This window comes from Mytilus galloprovincialis, chromosome 8 (genome assembly GCF_965363235.1).
Source record: "Mytilus galloprovincialis chromosome 8, xbMytGall1.hap1.1, whole genome shotgun sequence".
NCBI classification, from domain to species: Eukaryota; Metazoa; Mollusca; class Bivalvia; order Mytilida; family Mytilidae; genus Mytilus; species Mytilus galloprovincialis.
Window position 1 is genome coordinate 50,569,231 of NC_134845.1, and position 20,451 is coordinate 50,589,681.

At 32.4% G+C, this 20,451-nt stretch overlaps 1 protein-coding gene across 2 annotated transcripts in view; it reads left to right on the forward strand.

Moving 5' to 3' along the window:
* Positions 1–6,892: 6,892 nt before the first annotated feature.
* LOC143042148 (uncharacterized) overlaps positions 6,893–20,451 on the forward strand; it is a 40,250-nt gene continuing 26,691 nt past the window's right edge. For both annotated transcript variants that reach the window (XM_076214405.1, XM_076214403.1), the window contains exons 1-3: positions 6,893–6,956; positions 16,739–17,052; positions 19,717–20,132. In XM_076214405.1, coding sequence (XP_076070520.1) covers positions 16,739–17,052; positions 19,717–20,132 — 730 coding nt within the window. In that variant the 5' untranslated portion in view covers positions 6,893–6,956. The remainder of the gene's footprint in view (positions 6,957–16,738; positions 17,053–19,716; positions 20,133–20,451) is intronic.

The following is a 20,451-nucleotide window of genomic DNA, read 5'->3' on the forward strand; positions in this document are numbered from 1 at the left end:
ACAGCCTAATAAATCAAGATCAAATTATACTATCCATATAATCTTCAATGGCGTCGGATAGGTTGAACGTAACTTAGTATATAGATATAAGAAGATGTGGTATGAGTACAAATGAGAAGAGTCTCCACCAAAGTCACAATTTGTAAAGTTAAACCATTAAAGATCAAAATACGGTTTTTACATGGAGCCTTGACACACACCGAACAGCAAGCCACAAAGGCATAATAGTTTTGCGGACTCAATGTAGTATTGATTTGTAAATATTTATAATATAGGCAAATTGGATCTTTGGACTTCAATACTACTGATCGCTTTACATATATATATATATATATATAGATTCCCTGTTTATTTTTGTGTTTATCGTTGACTTACTTTAAGTAATTTTGGGGGTCTTCCAGTTCTAAAAACCTAGGTGTCACTCATACCCATCTAATTTCCAGTCACTCAGCTATCACCTAAATTCAGGAAGATCAGAGAATAAGAAATAGGGTCACTTTACATAAAAGTTAAAACAGTTGTTACGTTGGACATCACGTTTATTTAAAGTAGCATTGTTGTTTTAATCCTCAAAAAATCTAGATATAACTAGGCATGTGACCAATAGCTATAAAAATATAACTGAAATCATATACTGAATTTGTTTGTATATTGGTAAGTGTTTGCTAACTTTTTTATGTTTTGCAGCCAACATTTCTAAGGTTCTCTTTTGAATCATAGGGGTTGTAGGAACCGTGTGCGCAGCGTTTGAACATATAACAAAAGTGATAAGTATCGTTTTTGAACTGCATCGAGTGAACATTTCAATTGTCGTACATTTTTGTTTATCTATGTCACTCGTATGAGTTCCTACTCTTACATGTCTTACTAGTCTGTTGACCACAGATGTCAACAACAGATAATTACATCCCAGGTCCTTTGTTCTACCAGGGGTGATCTGAGCCGGATAACCCCTGCCAGATCACCCAAGCTTGGGTTTCTTTGTTTTGCCTTTTTTCCTTTGTCCTGTGACATTTTGGCGAGAATGTCTAATTCTCTATAAAACTTAGAAATATTTATACGGAAAAGGCTATCTATCAAAAATTTATAAAGACAAAATCCGGAGTCTATGCTGGGATTCGAACCCAAGACCTTTAGCATATCAACACATACCCCTACACTAGGTCGACTGGATACCAATTATCAGTCATTTTATATACTTAAAGGAAGCAAGATATTTTCATAAGTAGGGCGAGTTGGCAAACCTTTGTTCAATGAGGTTTTAACCTTTTTTTGTAAATAAGTGAGTTGTCAGACTGATTGTTCAATGGGATTTTACTCTTTTTTAAAAGTGGGGCGAGTTGTTAAAGAAGTGTGGGCGATGTTTTAGAAAGTGTCAATTTGGTGTGGGCCGATTGGCCAGTGGAGCGAGTTGACATGGTCTCATGTTTAATCATTGTGTTCGGGGGTCATAAAGGGTATACATTATATAGTAATATATAAAGTATATTATAATGGTTGTGTGGCGTTCTTAACTAGATGTTATGAATTATAAATGGTTTTTTGTCTAATCTGAAATAGCTGGGACATAAAATAGTTATCCCATTCGGACTTAGTGTGTCAGTGTTAGATCACCATCTGGCCTCGGGCCATCGGAATGATCTTAAATTGATACATCGAGTCCTCATGGGATAACTATATATATAGCTATAACTTAAGCTCGAGTAATTTGTCATTTAGAAAACGGTTATACATTGCCTTGAGCTTCACGATTTAGTTCATGCACTCAGAAAAAAAATTAAATGAACTCCATACACTTGACCTCCTTAAGCAAACATAATATCCTAATATAAAAATATTAATTCAAGAAATAATTGATGCAAGCTATACTTTATTGTAGTTTTAACATGGGTAAGCATTATATTCGTGATTATTTTTGCCCCAGCGATAGTGAGGGCTAATATAACACGAATATAATGTCTACCCATGTTAAAACTACAATAAAGTATAGCTTGCAACAATTATTTCGATTGTGATTAGGACAATTTAGGTAATTTCTATGACCGATTTGTATAAGTGAATAGTGTTTGTGTAGGCTCTTCCATTGACCTCCCTGTTTTGTTTGTAAACAAGCAAACGACTGATGATCAGAACATGAAGAAGTTTTGAAAAGTCATCATGACTGGTTGTCGTATCTAGGTGAAATATGTCAATTTCGAGTTGCAAAACGTTTATACAGTCATTATAAATGAATCAGTAACAACATGCATCATCTAAGAGGTTGGAAGTGTTTTAAATTTAATCAAATATATTAAATGCATGCTAATTTGATAAAATGCATTATTCTGCATTAGTCAATGTACGCATGTGCAAACTAATTTTATTGGATTTAGAGCATGGGTTTATTCACAAAGCGAATGAAGCACGTGATATTAGAATATCTAAAAAATCGTTGTTGAATGAGAGTCAAACGAGTTTGTTTCCATTTGGGAGATAAGGTGGGACATTTATTGTTCCTTTTTTTTGCAAGAATTTGTTGATTCTGAAAATAAAATAAAAACATGTCCCTTCACAACAGCTGCTTTAAGGATCTGGTTGATCAGCTAGATGGGTAGTTCTCAAGCAACCTCGCTGTTTTGCGGGTAGTTAAATCTAGAACTCGGTAATGCATATTTATAAAAAGCCTGGTCAGGACAAGTGTGTTAGGTATCCGCAAAGAATAACAGCTATAGAACATGTTATTTAACTGGATGGTCTCCCACGACTGAAAATTGTTCCATTTATACCCAACACCTTGTATACAGGTTCCTCGGACGTCTGCATGTTCTGCACGACAAAACATTCCCTGTTCCACAATAGATTTTGGAGTGCATGCTGGACATGGATAAATGCGTCGTCTACCAATACGTACAGCGCAATATGTTTTGGCTAACAATATAATGTCTACCCATCTTAAAACTACAATAAAGTATAGCTTGCAACAATTATTTCGATTCTGATTAGGACAATTTAGGTAATTTCTATGACCGATTTGTATAAGTGAAAAGTGTTTGTGTAGGCTTTTCCATTGACCTCCTTATTTTGTTTGTAAACAAGCAAACGACTGGTGATAAGAACATGAAGAAGTTTTATAAAGTCATCATAACTGGTTGTCGTATCTTGGTGAAATATGTCAATTTCGAGTTGCAAAACGTTTATACAGTCATTATAAATGAATCAGTAACAACATGCATCATCTAAGAGGTTGGAAGTGTTTTAAGTTTAATAAAATATATTAAATGCATGCTAATTTGATAAAATGCATTATTCTGCATTAGTCAATATACGCATGTGCAAACTAATTTTATTGGATTTAGAGCATGGGTTTATTCACAAAGCAAATGAAGCACGTCATATTAGAATATCTGATAAGAATAAGTATAAATTTGTTACATTGCATCTGAATATTTAGGCGAACAAAAAGAATTTTTAAGTCAAATACGTCGAGAAATTGGATAATCAGATATTTCATTTATTAGACTTCAAAACATAACAATTCAGTGATCCATAATAAGATAAGCCTTTTGCTATGACTATTTGAATTGGATTTTCGCCTGTTTGTCAATTGTAAATTGTATGTTGATGTTCTAATCTATTGTATAGAATATCATAATTTGTTATATATTATTATATATACACATGTGTTAATTTAGATAAAAATTCATGCAGTTAAAGCTTATTTGACGAAAATAATCAAAATTATACTAAACCAGAGAACCAGAAAGTTGGGTATGGTATAACCTATACTACAGGCACAAACATTCAAATTATATGCGTAAGAGCATGTTTCTCCTCTTTTGTCTTTGAAGTTACCCAGTTTTAACATGTACATAATTTTCTAAAATGCAAATTTAATAAAAAAAAATATACCGCTCGCTCCACTTATAGAGCAACAAAACTCATTTTCAAGAATTTTTTACAATAAAAAAAATTTCGCTCGTCCGCCCCATATTTTTTTTTAAGCTTTTGTCCAAAGAACTATGAATTAAATTGGTGTGGCTTAAGTTTACAGCCTGTCTATACCACTTTTTTTTCTTATAATAAGCTAATAGCATTTCTGGAATTTTGTGATAATATTCCTAACACAATAAACAGGAATAAAAAACGATGATGATATATCTGGTTAATTTCTTGTACAACCTGGATACAAAACGTAAAGCTAGAATCCTGCTTACAGCCATGTCTAATGATCATTCTAATATGACGTGCTTCTTACGCTTTGTGAAAAAAAACCATTCTCTAACTCAAATAAAATGTATTTGCACATGCGTATATTGACTACTGCAGAATAATGAATTTCATCAAATTGTCATGCATTTAATGTATTTCATTAACATAAACTTAAAACTAATCCAAACTCATAAATGATGCACATGTTGCTACTGATTCATATTTATTATGACTGTAATGTGTTGCAATTCGAAACTGACATAATTGACCTAGATACGACAACCGTTCATGCTGGCTGTTCAAAACCACCCTCTGAAAAATCACATTGCCTGTCGTTTTCTTGTTTACTTACAAAAAAGGGAGGTTCACGGAAGAGCCTACACAAATGCGCTACACTTATACACATCGGACATATAAATTACCTTAACTGTCCGAATCAGAATCGACATAATTGATGCAAGCTATACTTTATTTTGGTTTTGACTTGTGGGCATTATATTCGTTTTATTTTATCCCTGACTATCGCTTGGGCAAACAAAATCACTAATGTAATGCCAGCCTATGTTGGAACTACAATAAAGTATAGCTTGTATCAATTATTTCTTAACTGGTTGGTAGTTGTCTCATTGGTAATCATAATTTATTGTCTTAATTTAAAATCAAAAAGTAAAATCATAAAAATACTGAACTTAGAGGAAAATCAATTCGGAAAGTCCATAATCACATGGCAAAATCAAATAACAAAACGCATCAAAAACGAATGGACAAGAACTGTCGTATTCCTGACTTGGTACAGTTTCATCAAATTCCGTTATATTTACATTGATGCGTTAACTAAACATACACAATAAATAAAATAGTCAAAATATGGTTACATCAGTCATCATCGTATAACAATTTTAAAAGGAACAATTTAACAGAACACAAACACATCTAACTACAAAAACATTCATTGATTTGTGTGTCTGACGTCAGAAAATTTTATACGTCACATAGATCAAATACAGTTCCAATTACTTTTTTGTTATATACAAGTTGGGTTTTTTGTTGTTTTTTTTTAAATATAATACATAACTTCTTCAGTATTACAAAATCCCATTCTACACCCTACAAATGTAGATAAAAGAGAGGTAAAAGATACCAGAGAGGCATTCAAACTCATAAATTGAAAATAAACAACGCCATAATTAAAAAAGAAAAAGACAGACAGACAAAAAATAGTACACAAACACCACATAGAAAAGAAAAGACTTAACAACCCGAACCCCACAAACAACTGGAGATGATCTCATATGCTCCGACAAAGTTAGCAGATCCTGCTCGACATATATATATAGCTCTTGATTTAATAGCATCCTTGTGATTACACTCTAGACTCAACATAGTTTTAGGATTTTGACCAAATATAGTAATATTCAGTCCTAATGAACATCTTGCATCCTGTTTATTTTCAAAATCAAGGTCGCAGTTGGACATACAATTTATTGATATCCTTGTTAACACTCTAGACTCGTCATAGTTGACTGTTCGACATATATATATATATATTTATATATATATGCCCTAAATTGGCATATACTTAACCCGTATGAAGTTCATAGGTCAAAGGTAAATTGACCACCAATTGTTTCACTATAAAAAAAACATAATTTAAGACAAAAAACGCCGAGGAAAAAAAGAAATGTTAAGAAAATTAAAACAAAAAGATGATCCCGAACTCGCGTGTGTATCTTGTTCACACAATAAGACGTTTATAGACATTCAGGATAGTTTGGAACTTTATGCGGAACTCATTGGAACGAACTAAATCAAATAGTTGAATTGTGTGCTGGAATCAATTTTGTATTAAGCAAATGCTTCCCAATAACACAATGGTTATTGTTTTTAGGCAAATGACTTGAACACAAAAAAAAAAAAATCATCAAGCATTTATCTGGTGTAACAGGGGTCTTGTGATTTCCAAAATAAATTGTTTAAATTTTTTTTTTTCTTCAAAATCGTTGTTGAATGAGAGTCAAACGAGTTTGTGTCCATTTGGGAGATAAGGTGGGACAACTATTTTTTTGCAAGAATTTGTTGATTCTGAAAATAAAATAAAAACATGTCCCTTCTCAACAGCTGCTTTTAGGATCTGGTTGATCAGCTAGATGGGTAGTTCTCTATCAACCTCGCTGTTTTGCAGGTAGTTAAATCTAGAACTCGGTAATGCATATTTATAAAAAGCCTGGTCAGGACAAGTGTGTTAGGTATCCGCAAAGAATAACAGCTATAGAACATGCTATTTAACTGGATGGTCTCCCACGACTGAAAATTGTTCCATTTATACCCAACACCTTGTATACAGGTTCCTCGGACGTCTGCATGTTCTGCACGACAAAACATTCCCTGTTCAACAATAGATTTTGGAGTGCATGCTGGACATGGATTAATGCGTCGTCTACCAATACGTACAGCGCAATATGTTTTAGCTAGCATGCATATACGCTGGTGCCGATCTAGCCGTATAGTTATTTAGTTCGACTAACTAAAGTACACGTTTTTCATTCTATACAACTAAACTACTGGTTTAATAATCAAATATGACAAAATATCGATTTATCAGGCTCTAATTAGGAACGCCTATATGGTATTTTTCTTTTTGAGTGCATTCGGGTATGATAACTATAATACTATCGTCTTATCTAAGATTTAAATATGTGACATGGCTTTGACCCAGAAGTGTATTTGTTTATAAACAATATAACAGTTAGAATGTACACGTAGATACAGTAAGTAACCGTTTTTTCTCATTTATAAAAAAAAAAAAGAATTTGCAATATACTAGGCTAGTTAACATTGTCAGTAAGAAGTATTTATACAATTATTTTCCGAAAATTAAAGCACAGTGTCATCATAATAATTACTGACCTACGTGTATATGTAGCAGCTTTTGGGCTAGTTTGTTAGTTTCGGATTTCACTTATTTGTCAAAGAGGAATTTTGTGGCTAGTTTATACGTTCCTTTTGACTTTTTTAATCAGTATCTTCGATTCCCATGAAAAGGTTCAAATATAATATGTTGCGCTTTTACTTTGCATTAATTCTCCAAATGGAACTTTCTGCCTGGTTGATTAGTTCTGTTGGAATTTTTGTGCTAGTTTGTTAGTTCCGGTTTTGATTCATTTTGGAAAAAAGGAATTTTCTAACTAGTTGATATGTTCAGTTGGCATCAGACTCGGACTTCTCTTGAACTAAATTTTAATGTGCGTATTGTGATGCATTAAATCTTCTACATTGGTTAGAGGTATAGGGGAGGGGTGAGATCTCATAAACATGTTTAACCATGCCGCATGTTTGCGTCTTTCCCAAATAAGGAATATCTTGCCTTTGTTAGTCTTGTATTATTTTTAATTTTAGTTTCTTGTGTACAATTTGGAGTTTAGTATGGCGTTCATTATTACTAAACTAGTATATATATTTGTTTAGGACCAGCTAAATCAACTCAAATCCAAGTTTTATTTATTGTCGATACATAGTAAACAAAGTATCACAAGCTCTAGTGAGGTTTTTTAAAATCGACATTGTCATAAATTACACACAAGCAAGTAACATGTAAACAAAACATACATATTAAGACAAACATACATATATTACAGCAGGATATTAAAAGCACATACATTTGTACATGAAATAAGCAAATAAAATAATACTGTTCATGCCGATAAAATATAAAATCATAGCCAGCTAGTTTTAGTATTTATAAAAAAAAGCGAAAAAAGCAAAGCTAAGTTCAAATCCAAAGCACTAATAGCATGCATTACACTGGGCTGAAGGACGTCTCCGGAGGCGGGAATTTCTCGCTGCATTGAAGACCTGTTGGTGACTTTCTGCTGTTGTCTGCTCTATGGTCGGGTTGTTGTCTCTTTGATACATTTCCCATTTCCATTCTCAATTTTATTATTCTTTTCTTCTACAATTCTACATAATAAGATTTAAACTGCGAAAAATATCATTGCAACAATAGGAAATCTAAGTTTTATACGACATGTACGATATCTCGTTGTTTCGTTTTGTTTGTTGTCAACATACAATTATACGAAATGGTGGGGTTTAATTGATAAACCACATTGTACATGCAGATACCAACGTAACCTTTTGCTTATACATACGATGTTGAAAAAGTAAATACCCAAGAAAATATCCTGTATATAGTCAATTTTCTAACATGATGTCTTTTTACTTTCATACCTTATTAATGACGTTTACTTAATGAAGTCGCTATTTATACTCACTATTTATAATTTAACTGGCGAAAAATTCAGTCGTATTTGAAGCCAGTAGTTTTATATAACACTACAAACTGCTCAGAGTCTGAATTGACCAGTTTTTGTGCTCGACCAGTAAAATCGATCACACATTTTACTCGACCAGTCTTGACATTGTCTCGACTGTATTTAACTGTACTTAAGTGTACTCTACTAGGTCTCGACTTTACTTAATTAGTCTGATTCAGTACTTGATGATCTTTGTGTAGTCTGAAATGGTCTTGACCAAGGCTCGACCTGTCTCGATTCAGGATCGAGTCTTGGATTCAGTAAGCTTAATATATATCTAAAACAGCTGCATAGTTTGATGAAAATCAAAGTTGATTTGAAAAAGTTATTAAAAAAAAGTGTACTATCTCTATTTTGTTCGAACTGCAAATTTTAGCTTTTTTGTCCTAGATTTATTTAATTCTTGAATTTGACAAAAGTACAACAAAAAAAAAATGACCTGGGATTCAGTAAGCTTAATATATATCTCACAAAAGCTGCATAGTTTGATGAAAATCCAAGTTCATTTGAAAAAGTTATTAAAAAATTTAAAGTGTACTATCTCTATTTTGTCAAAACTGCAAAATTAATCCTAGCTTTTTTGACCTAGATTAAATTAATTCGAAAATTGACAGCAATACACTAAACTTTTCAACAACCTCAGATTCAGTAAGATTAATACATCACCAAGGTAGCTATATAGTTTAAAGAAAATCCAAGTTGATTTGAAAAAGTTATTAAAAAAATTAAAGTGTACTATCTCTATTTTGTTCGAACTGCAAATTTTAGCTTTTATGACCTAGATTAATTTAATTCTTAAATTTGACAGCAGTACAACAAAAAACAAAATGACCTGGAATTCAGTAAGCTTAATATATATCTAAGACAGCTGCATAGTTTGATGAAAATCCAAGTTGATTTGAAAAAGTTATTAAAAAAAAAATAAAGTGTACTATCTCTATTTTGTCCGAATTGCAAATCCTAGCTTTTTTTACCAAGATTACTTTAATTCTTAAATTTTACAGCAATACCACAAAAAACTAAATTACATGGGATTCAGTAAGCTTAATATATATCTAATACAGCTGCATAGTTTGATGAAAATCCAAGTTGATTTGAAAAAGTTATTAAAAAAAATAAAGTGTACTATCTCTATTTTGTCCGAATTGCAAATCCTAGCTTTTTTTTACCAAAATTACTATAATTCTTCAATTTTAAAGCAATACAACAAAAAACTAAATGACATGGGATTCAGTAAGCTTAAGATATATCTAAGATAGGCTGCATAGTTTGATGAAAATCCAAGTTGATATGAAAAAGTTACAAAAAAAATTAAAAGATGCCTATCTGAATTTATATAATAATTTTTATTTTTAACTATTGTAAAATTAAATTCTTTCATTTCACAGCAATAAACCAAACTACCTAATAAGCTTGAATTTAGTAAGATCAATATTTAATTTAGTTAGATAAGCTGATTTACACAAGTCAAAACTAAATTTGAAGGTCAAGACTAGTTGAGACAGGTCGAGACTGGTTGAGACTGAGTCAAGACTAGTCGAGACAGGTCGAGACTAGTCAAGACAGGTCGAGACAGGTCGAGCCTCGGTCAAGACCATTTCAGACTACACAAAGATCATCAAGTACTGATTCAGACTAATTAAGTAAAGTCGAGACCTAGTAGAGTACACTTAAGTACAGTTAAATACAGTCGAGACAATGTCGAGACTGGTCGAGTAAAATGTGTGCTCGATTTTACTGGTCGAGCACAAAAACTGGTCAATTCAGACTCTGAGCAGTTTGTAGTGTAGGGAGAAAACAAAATAAGTAATGTATGGATTTGCTCAATTTACATCTTCTTGTCCAAACAAATGAACTTATTGTAGATCTGCTCCTATGATATCTTAATGTTTCACATTGACATGAATGGTGAGACGGATCCGCGGATTCGAATTTTTTTTCTACATAAAAGTGTTTGATTTTGATAACTCGGGAGGTACATTGTAAAGGAGACAACTATTCACAAGAACTCAAATTACGACGATTGAAGCAAATGTAGACCCCCATACGGCATTATTAACTTTGAGAGGAAAAAAAACTTGCCCCCACACGCATTAGTATCAAGTTCAAGTATCAAACAAATCAACCAACAAAATTATCAGAATATAACGAACTACTGAAGCATGAATATGGCAGTCATTGTTGATTCGTCACTAACTATAACAACCTATTAAGTAGTTCATAACTTCAGTACAATTTTCGAAATGCAAATATGGCATACCTACAAAATGCATGAACTAAAGAAAATATATAGTAATATAATAAAATTGAGAATGGAAATGGGGAATGTGTCAAAGAGACAACAACCCGACCAAATAAAAAACAACAGCAGAGGGTCACCAACAGGTCTTCAATGTAGCGAGAAATTCCCGCACCCGGAGGCGTCCTTCAGCTGGCCCCTAAACAAATATATACTAGTCCAGTGATAATGAACGCCATACTAATTTCCAAATTGTACACAAGAAACTAAAATTAAAATAATACAAGACTAACAAAGGCCAGAGGCTCCTGACTTGGGACAGGCGCAAAAACGCGGCGGGGTTAAACATGTTTGTGAGATCTCAACCCTCCCCCTATACCTCTAACCAATGTAGTAAAGTAAACGCATAACAATACGCACATTAAAATTCAGTTCAAGAGAAATCCGAGTCTGATGTCAGAAGATGTAACCAAAGAAAATAAACAAAATGACAATAATACATAAATAACAACAGACTACTGGCAGTTAACTGACATGCCAGCTCCAGACTTCAACTAAACTGACTGAAAGATTATGATTTCATCATATGAACATCAGGCACAATCCTTCCCGTTAGGGGTTTAGTATCATACCATCATAACATATATGAGTAGAACATAACCCGTGTCATGCCAACAACTGTTTTTAGAATAAATGTGTTTAGTTCCGATGCAAAGACCTTATCAATGACTCAATATTAACGCCAAAATATGCAATCTTTAATGACTTGACAACAGTATCGTAATTATATCCCTTCTTAATAAGTCTATTCAAAGGTTTTGTAAGTTTCTGAGGTGAATACTGACACCTTTGTGCTTTATAAAGAATATTACCATAAAAAATTGGATGTGAAATACCTGAACGTATTAAAAGTCTGCATGTTGAGCTATATTTACGAATAATGTCTTTATACCGATGATAAAATTTAGTAAATGTTTTGACTAGTTTGTGATATCGAAAACCCTGGTGTAATAATTTTTCAGTAATACATAAATTTCTCTCGTTAAAATCTAAAACATTGTTACATACACGAGCGAATCGTACAAGTTGAGATATATAAACACCGTAAGATGGTGACAAGGGAACGTCACCATCTAAAAACGGATAATTAACGATAGGAAATGAAAAATCATCCTTTTTATCATAAATTTTAGTATTCAGCTTTCCATTAGTGATATAGATATCAAGATGGAGAAAAGGGCAGTGGTCATTGTTAGTATTAGCTTTATTTAAAGTAAGTTCAACAGGATAAATTTCATTAATATACATACTGAAGTCGTCATTATTGAGAGCCAAAATATCATCCAAATATCTAAAAGTATTATTAAATTTGTTTATCAGATGTTGTTTCGATGGGTCTTTGCTTATTTTTGTCATAAATTGTAACTCATAACAATACAAAAACAGGTCCGCAATAAGTGGTGCACAGTTAGTCCCCATTGGAATTCCGATAATCTGACGATATACGGAATCCCCAAAGCGAACAAAAATGTTATCTAGTAAAAATTCAAGGGCATATATAGTATCAAAGCATGTCCAATTAACATAGTTTTTTTGTTTATTGCTACTAAAAAATGACCTAAAAGAGTTTGAACATATATATTCACATTCTGATTTTTTAAATGCCCATTTAATTAGGTGTGTGAATTTTTTCTTAATGAGAATGTGAGGCAATGTGGTATACAGGGTAGAAAAATCAAAACTTTGAACAGATTCAAAATCACCAATATAAGCATGCAATTTATCAAGTACTTCCAACGAGTTCTTGACACTCCAAAAGTAATTTATTCCACTATTTTCGAAGGCCTTATTTGAACAATTTATTATCAGGTTTTTAATTGTACCAAGTGTGCTGGTAAGAAGAATAGACAATTTAGTAGTTGAACAATGGCTTGAAGACGAAATAAATCTATATTTGTAAGGGGTTTTGTGTAGCTTCGGAAGCCAATACATAGTTGGGACTTTCATTGTATTTGGCTCTGCTTGTAAAGCGGTGCCTAAAAGTTTATGTTTGTTACAGATTTCGTTTTCTGAAAATGGAGTCAGTTGGAATGTTGGTGAATTGGTGATTTCCTTTTTCAGAACCTCAATGTAAAATTTACGTCAAACAATAATAATATTATTAGCAGCTTTATCTGCCGGGACAAAAACAAATTCCTTGGCTAGTTCTTTTAGTTTATGTTTGATACGAGAAATAGGTTTATTGTTGTAAGGGTTTATAGTAAAATGTTCTTTAAAATGTTGAATACGTATATCAACTATCTTCATTACTGAATTAAAAAAAAGAGTCCAAAGATTTTTTATCAGCTTTTTCCCGTTTTATCCATTTCATACAGTAAGTATGGAGTGAGTCGTGGATGATATTACGACACTCATTCCAATTAATAATTGACGGGGGACGATATTTAGGTCCTTTACTCAGGAATGATTTTAACTCTCGGTCTTGAACGATGTTAAGATCTCCTGTTATAACATGGGAAATGGGGCCATAAATATATTCGGAATTACTGCAATTACATGAAGTGGGTGTATTTTCACTGATATTAACATCTTTACACAATTGACTATAATTAAACACAAATTTCCGGGTAGATTTCTTGTAAATATAACAAATAAGAGGTAGCTCAGTATTGTCAAAATATCCAGGAATTTGTTCTTTAACAGAATGGTCGTTAAATATACCGGCAATAATTACAAAATCAAAGCCTTTATTGACATACTTAATTTTAATAAAATGTTTTTTATGATCTTCAGGGCGATCAATTTTGGGAAATAATTTAGAATAACAATATGCCATAATAATTTGAACAATTTCATACTTAGGACTGCTATATGAAATTGTGTTGCAATCCTCAAAAATTTTATTTAACTTATTAACCGGTAACGAACAGAGTTTTGTTAACAGATAATGTCTGCCGTTGTTTTTTGAAATAGAAATTAGGTCCGAAATATTGGTATGATTGGCCCGAAATCTTCTTTGATTGCGATTTGTTCTACGACCATGAGAACGTTTTTTACGAACAGTTTTAGAAACTATATCCAAAATGTTAACGGAATTGGTTCTAGATATATTACCAATTCCCATGATATTATCATTTAGACCGAGAGGGTAAACTGTCTGTAATTTTTTAATCCAATTTAATTCAATTATTTTCCGTGATCGTACAAACTTTGAATGCGATTCACCAGGCTGCTTATTTACTACTTCTAAAGGTTGAACTGCTAAATATTTAAAAGGATGGTTGTGCTTCTTAAGGTGTTGGTAAATGATACTTTTGAATTTATTGGGTCTTTTAAAACGATACAGATGTTCTTGAGTGCGTTTAGATAAATATCGTCCAGTTTCTCCTACGTACTGAATACCACACCCCGGTTTGTTTCATGTGAGTAAATAAATAATACTGAATCAATAACTTATACTTACGATTTTGCAATGACGGGATTTTATTCAATACACATAAGATACCCTTTATCCTAATTTTAAAACAAAATCAACTGTGACTGTAAAATAGTAGTAAACTAGCTATAGTCAACAACACATTCATAGGTGAAAATAATTTTACATTTAACTATTTATTATAACATTTACTAAACAGTATCCCAAAATGTATATGCAGAAGATTGAAAGTTCATTCCATACATGTAATAGCCTGTGGGTAATTTGATTTATTGCATAGCAATATAATATTTCCAACAGAAAATAACCAAGTTAGCGTGCAATAAATAGAGATTAATACATGGCCTTTTCCATATCAGCCTGGGTATCATCCCGAGACCCCCATATCAGCCCGAGACGGAGTCGAGGTGCTGATATGGGTCGAGAGATGATACCCAGGCTGATATGGAAAAGGCCATGTATTAATCGCTTTATCATATTCTTCCGACAATAGTTTTATGTAAGGAAAATAAAGAAATGCAATAACTAAAACAGTCAAAAACTTTATAAAGAAGTTCAATTATGTATCAAATATACTATAATTGTCCAACAACAGCATCGCTACCTCCATATATATTTATGGTAGAGGCATTTTGAAACTATTACCCCATGTTTGTTGTACCATAAATTGATTCATACTTGTCAGTGACATTTGTTAGCAAGTACTAAACTATCCCCACAAAAGTTCCCGTAAATTTCGACGTCGTCATAAAAATATCTGACATCACAATGGAAAAGTAAACAACCGATACCGGAAACACCGGAAGTAACTTGAACGAGAGGCACTATTATGGGTTTTGTGCACGAGATGCACCTGATATGGGTTATCAGCACGGGTGGGAAATTATGGCTTGTGTACTTCTGCTCATTACACATATGCAAAAGCTATCATATCAATGCTAAGTATATGATAAATTCTATTATTGCCCTAGTGCAATAAATCTTCAAAATTCATGATGTCATCAACGACAAAATCTTAGTTTCAACAAATTTCTACTTTAAAATATTATATTTCTATACAATAAAAGGGTTATTGCATGCAAAATGGGGAATCTTGTCCCTCGTAGAACATATAATGCACTCGCAAGCTCGTGCAATATAAAATTCTACTCGGGACAATATTCCCCAATATTCATGCAATAACCGTATATTACTAAACAATCACTTATATGTAGTAAATAATCCTTATAGACTGTCTCGTAGTTTTTTACACACTCATGATATTATACTTTAATATTATTAATTCGTATATTTTAACAAATTTGATTCGTTTAGGGATAGTCACATGTTAAACTATATTTTCGAAGGCGGACAACAAAAAGCATATTGCACAGCAAAAAGCATATTGCACGGTTATTTTTAGAATATCTAAAAACCGATATACTTTGTGACGTCATGTAGAATATTGTTAAACGATCTTAAACGTTTTGAAACAAATGATATCGATTATTTGACGAAAAGAATCTTCAAATACATAAGATGACAAACAAACAAACAATAAGCAATTGAAATAACAACTAATATGTTGTTATTGTCAAGGAGACAATAAGATATCTATAAAATCCCAACAAAATCAAATGTCGATTTTGATACAAATATGGTCGGGAATTAATAATATAACAAATATAGCCTTTGTATGAGGTCAATACAGGATATATCGACCTAAAGAAGTATATCGACCCCGGACTTTGTCCTCAGTCAATATACTTCTTGCAGGTCAATATATCCTTGTATCGACCTCATACAAAGGCTATATTTGTATAATGACACTTATACACTTGTTTATGTAGTGATATTAAGATGATAACACAATATTGACTGTTGTACCCCTATTTTTGACATTTTTACTCTTTGAGTATGTTTGTTTTGTTCATGCATCGTTGACAATGTAATGGAATTTGATGCGACTGTCATACAAGTGAGAGGTTTAGCTAGCTATAAAACCAGGTTCAATCCACCATTTTCTACATTAGAAAATGCCTGTACCAAGTCAGGAATATGACAGTTGTTATCCATTCGTTTGATGTGTTTGGACTTTTGATTTTGCCTTTTGATTTTTGATTTTCCTTTTTGAATTTTCCTCGGAGTTCAGTATTTTTGTGTTTTACTTTTTACAATGTCATTCTGTGTGACCTACTGTTAAAGACAACATATCATACTGTACTAGTGATAATGTATTATAAGTAATGACTGTCATATTTTTTTCTGTCTATGAAGAAATAACATAAAAAATTTGGTGCACACTGAATAACGCGCGTAGCGGGTTATTTAACAGTGTGCACCACATTTTTTATGTTATTTTGAATAGACAGAAAAAAATATTACAGTCATTTTTTATAATTTAATTCTAAATTCCATTTCAAAACGTAGAAAACCATGAAAAAACGTTGATGACATCACGGTCACAAGACTAAATTATGTCTATGGGCTGATAACAAAATAACGTCAACCAATCAGAAGACGCGTTACATTCAAAATTAAATTATTTTATCCTAACAGCAATATTTTGTTCTTTTTCTGTAGATGGGTGATTTCTGTAATCGTAGCTTCTCTGATAGCGATTCAGATGACAATCCGATATATGTTACAAGGGATCCTAGAAAAGACAAGCATTTTGATCGTAAACAAGAATTGCTGTGGAACTGTAAAGGAAAAGCCGGTAAGGTAGGACAAGGGAAAAAAACACTGGTGATTGCTGTCATTGGACCTCCCGGATGTGGAAAATCGTCATCTCTTAATACCATATTTGCTGCTTTCAGCCATGACTGTTGGACTGAACACGCCAAATATGGAGAATTCGGTAGGAGAGATAAGCAAATAACAAGGAGACTGAAAAGGTTATATATTTGAGTTATAAAATAAATGTTTGTAAGCCATGACATACAGTATTAAGAAGACTGTTATTCAGTGTTTGTCGTTTTTTGCTGTATACTGTTTTTCGTTCATTATTTTTAACATACATAAGGGTGTTAGTTATCTAGTTCGTTTTTTTTTAACAATTGATATTTCGGAGCCTTGTATAGCTAACTATGTGGTATGGGTATAACCCATTGATTGAAGGAACCGCATTTCATAATAATAGAATCATCCTGCAACTGATATGATTATATAACATTTGGTAAACTATGCTTACCAAAGAGAGAACTTTTCAATAACCTTTGCGTTGAATGTTGAGACTTAGCAAAGTAAGGTTAATGGCCTCAAATTGATATACATATCAATTGCAACATCTCTATACAAAACAACGAAAAACAGACGCGATAATAAGCAACAAAAAAAACCCAGGCTCATGATTAAGTATACATATAAAAGCAGCAAATTGAATATATTAGCTGGACCCAAACCAATTTCTAATATGGAACATGGTTTTATGGCACAATATAAAATAATTATCATGGAGCTTTTTGTCTTATTTGGTAGAAATAACCTTCTCCATTCCATGAAACAAATTATCGTACTTGCTCTAAAATATGTTTTATCAAAAAGAAACGTAGATAAAATTACCATGGGTTTCTAGGTGAAATATTACCTCTACCAATAAAATCCCTAAAACAGTGAGTGTCACCCATTGGTAGTAGTTAGACCTTTCACATTGTTAGAAATGAAAGCTAACACCATCCAGAAATGAATATTAGAATAAAAACATTTTTTATTTCCTCACTTTATATTTAACGACACTCTCAACATGCCCAATGAAAATTTATCCTTCGCACATATGATAAGGAAAACACTGAGATATAATTTACAAATCAGTACTAGTTGAAATAATAATCAACATAAAAAAAGTTATAAGATTCACGTATTGCAGGTTTTATTTTAAAGAGCAACTTGTTTTAAAGACTTTGACTGGTCTGTATTTGATTGCATATGTCTTTTATCATTTAATTTATCTTTATAACAGGTACATTTGTACCGGATTGTACACTGTTTGCCGGATTTGTAATACCTTGAGCAACACGACTGATGTCACATGTAGAGAATGATTAATTTTGCTTAGGCCACACCAATTTAATTTCTTGTTCTACGGATTTTTGGACTCCAAAATTTGGGGCGAGCGAGCGATTTGAAAATTTTAATAAAAAAATATTTAATTTGCAAATTTTTGAGGCGAAGCTTGAAAAGTAAAGGCGAGCGATTATAATTTTTTTTTTGTAAACATAAAATAGTAGGTTTTGACAATATTAAAGCTTGATTTATCACTTGTACTTTGACATTTCTTTAATTTCTGAAGTATTTTTTCCCTGTTCACCAAGAAATAATTAAATCAGGTCTATGTATGTGTGACTGACAATGAGACAATTCTCCATCCAGGTCATAATCAGTTTGGGGACAACCCCTTAATGTTATAAATATCCCTTTTACATGTTTTATGAGGGATCAATATAAGTTATAATATATTTGTTTGTACAAAAGGGCTCATATTTTCTCAAAGAACTATATATCTACATTGTATCTATCTGGTATTAAATGGTCAAAACATGTCCAAGAATTTTGTAATATTCCTGGACTTTAACCATGTTAACACATTTACTTTAACAGTTTAATATTATTCAAAATAAGTGGACCCCTCTTTTAGAAAAATTTGTTTAAAATATGATGGAACTCTCCTCTTTTTGAGTACAAAATTCCAAGTTTTCAAATGTTTTGTATAGAAGAACTATACAAATTCTTGGTATTTCTATTTCTACACCAGTAAAATGACCCCTTGTCTGAGGGAGGGTTGTTCTCAACCTGATAATAACAAACACAGGTCAAAGTACGGCCTTTTACACAGGGCTTTGATACAAACCAAACAGCAGGCTATAAAGGACCCTAAAATTATTAGCGTACACAATTCGAACAGGAAAACCAACGATCTAATTTATATATTATGTATATCGAAACGGGAAAATACCAATGAACAACATCAACAAAGGATAACTGCTGAACGACAGGCCCCTCAATCAATCAGTTCAGGTGCATAAACATGCAGCGGCTATGGATAGTTTTGTTTCGCCAGCATACAATATAATTGCAGTTGAAGGCAAATCCTTCAGAAGTTCTTTGTACTTTATTCTAACAACGAACATTTTTGATAAGGAATATTTTATAAGTAAGGGGAAAAGTAACCATTTTTTTTGTTCTTTACAGGTATAATCCGCTGTTATAAATTTATATTGGAGCACTCCCGCTTTGGATAAATAGGTTTCATGCTGAAACAAATATTCTCACAGATATTTACAAAGTGTGGTGGGGTGCTTTTATGTTTAAAATCTTTATATACAGGTTAGACTGTGATTTTAAAAACAAATGTTGGTCTCCAACAATTAGTAAACCATGTAGCATATGTAACACTACATTTGACAATCTGAAAAAAAACTAAATGATCCTAGCCCTTCCCCGACGAAAAGAAATCAAACACATTTACCGTTATTAAAAAAAACGTATCCGGTGAGGACACCAACCTCTTTCTTTTCCTTTTTGACTATTAATAACAAAATGTACTTTACCTTGTATTTCAGTTTCCAAAAGAAAGTCTACTACACAGACATTGATGAATATCTTTTGCCAACGTTTCTTGATATGACAGGTTTTGAGGATGAGAACACTCCTTTGAATAAAGAACTTTTACGTATTGTTTTTTGCGGAAAGCTGGGAGAAGACGAAGAACTTAATGAAGTTAGAAATTTTGGAGAACTCTATGGTGTTAATGCTGTCAGAGAAAAGTATTTTGGTGAACATTATTTTGGTATTTATAAAAAACAAGACAGCAAGTTCTCGAATCCTTTTTGGAAATATCTAGATTTTTCAGTTATTTTGAATAGGGAAGAGTATCTCCGAGTGAATAGAATTATTGTTGTTTGTTCGGCAAATCCACACCAGCAATTACCAGAAAGTTTGTTTGAAGCTGTCTCTGATATTACAAACAGAGAGAGGGGTATGTTCACCATAGTCATTCTACACACAATCTAAAAATGGTTGCATGAAATAACAATGATTTAAAAAGAAACCCAGAAGACATGGCATGATTGCCAACAGTTACTATCTATTAAGACTAAAATGATATCGATGTTAGCATTACAGGTCACTCAATGACCTGAAAATTACAACGAACAATGACCGAAAAACTAATGCACATTATATGAAAGACAGCTACCAACGACAATCACATGATAACAAGTTCCTGTCTTGGGATAGGTACATGTACCTGAAGAACGTAATGATGTTTAACATTCTTGTGATCCAACCCAAACTAA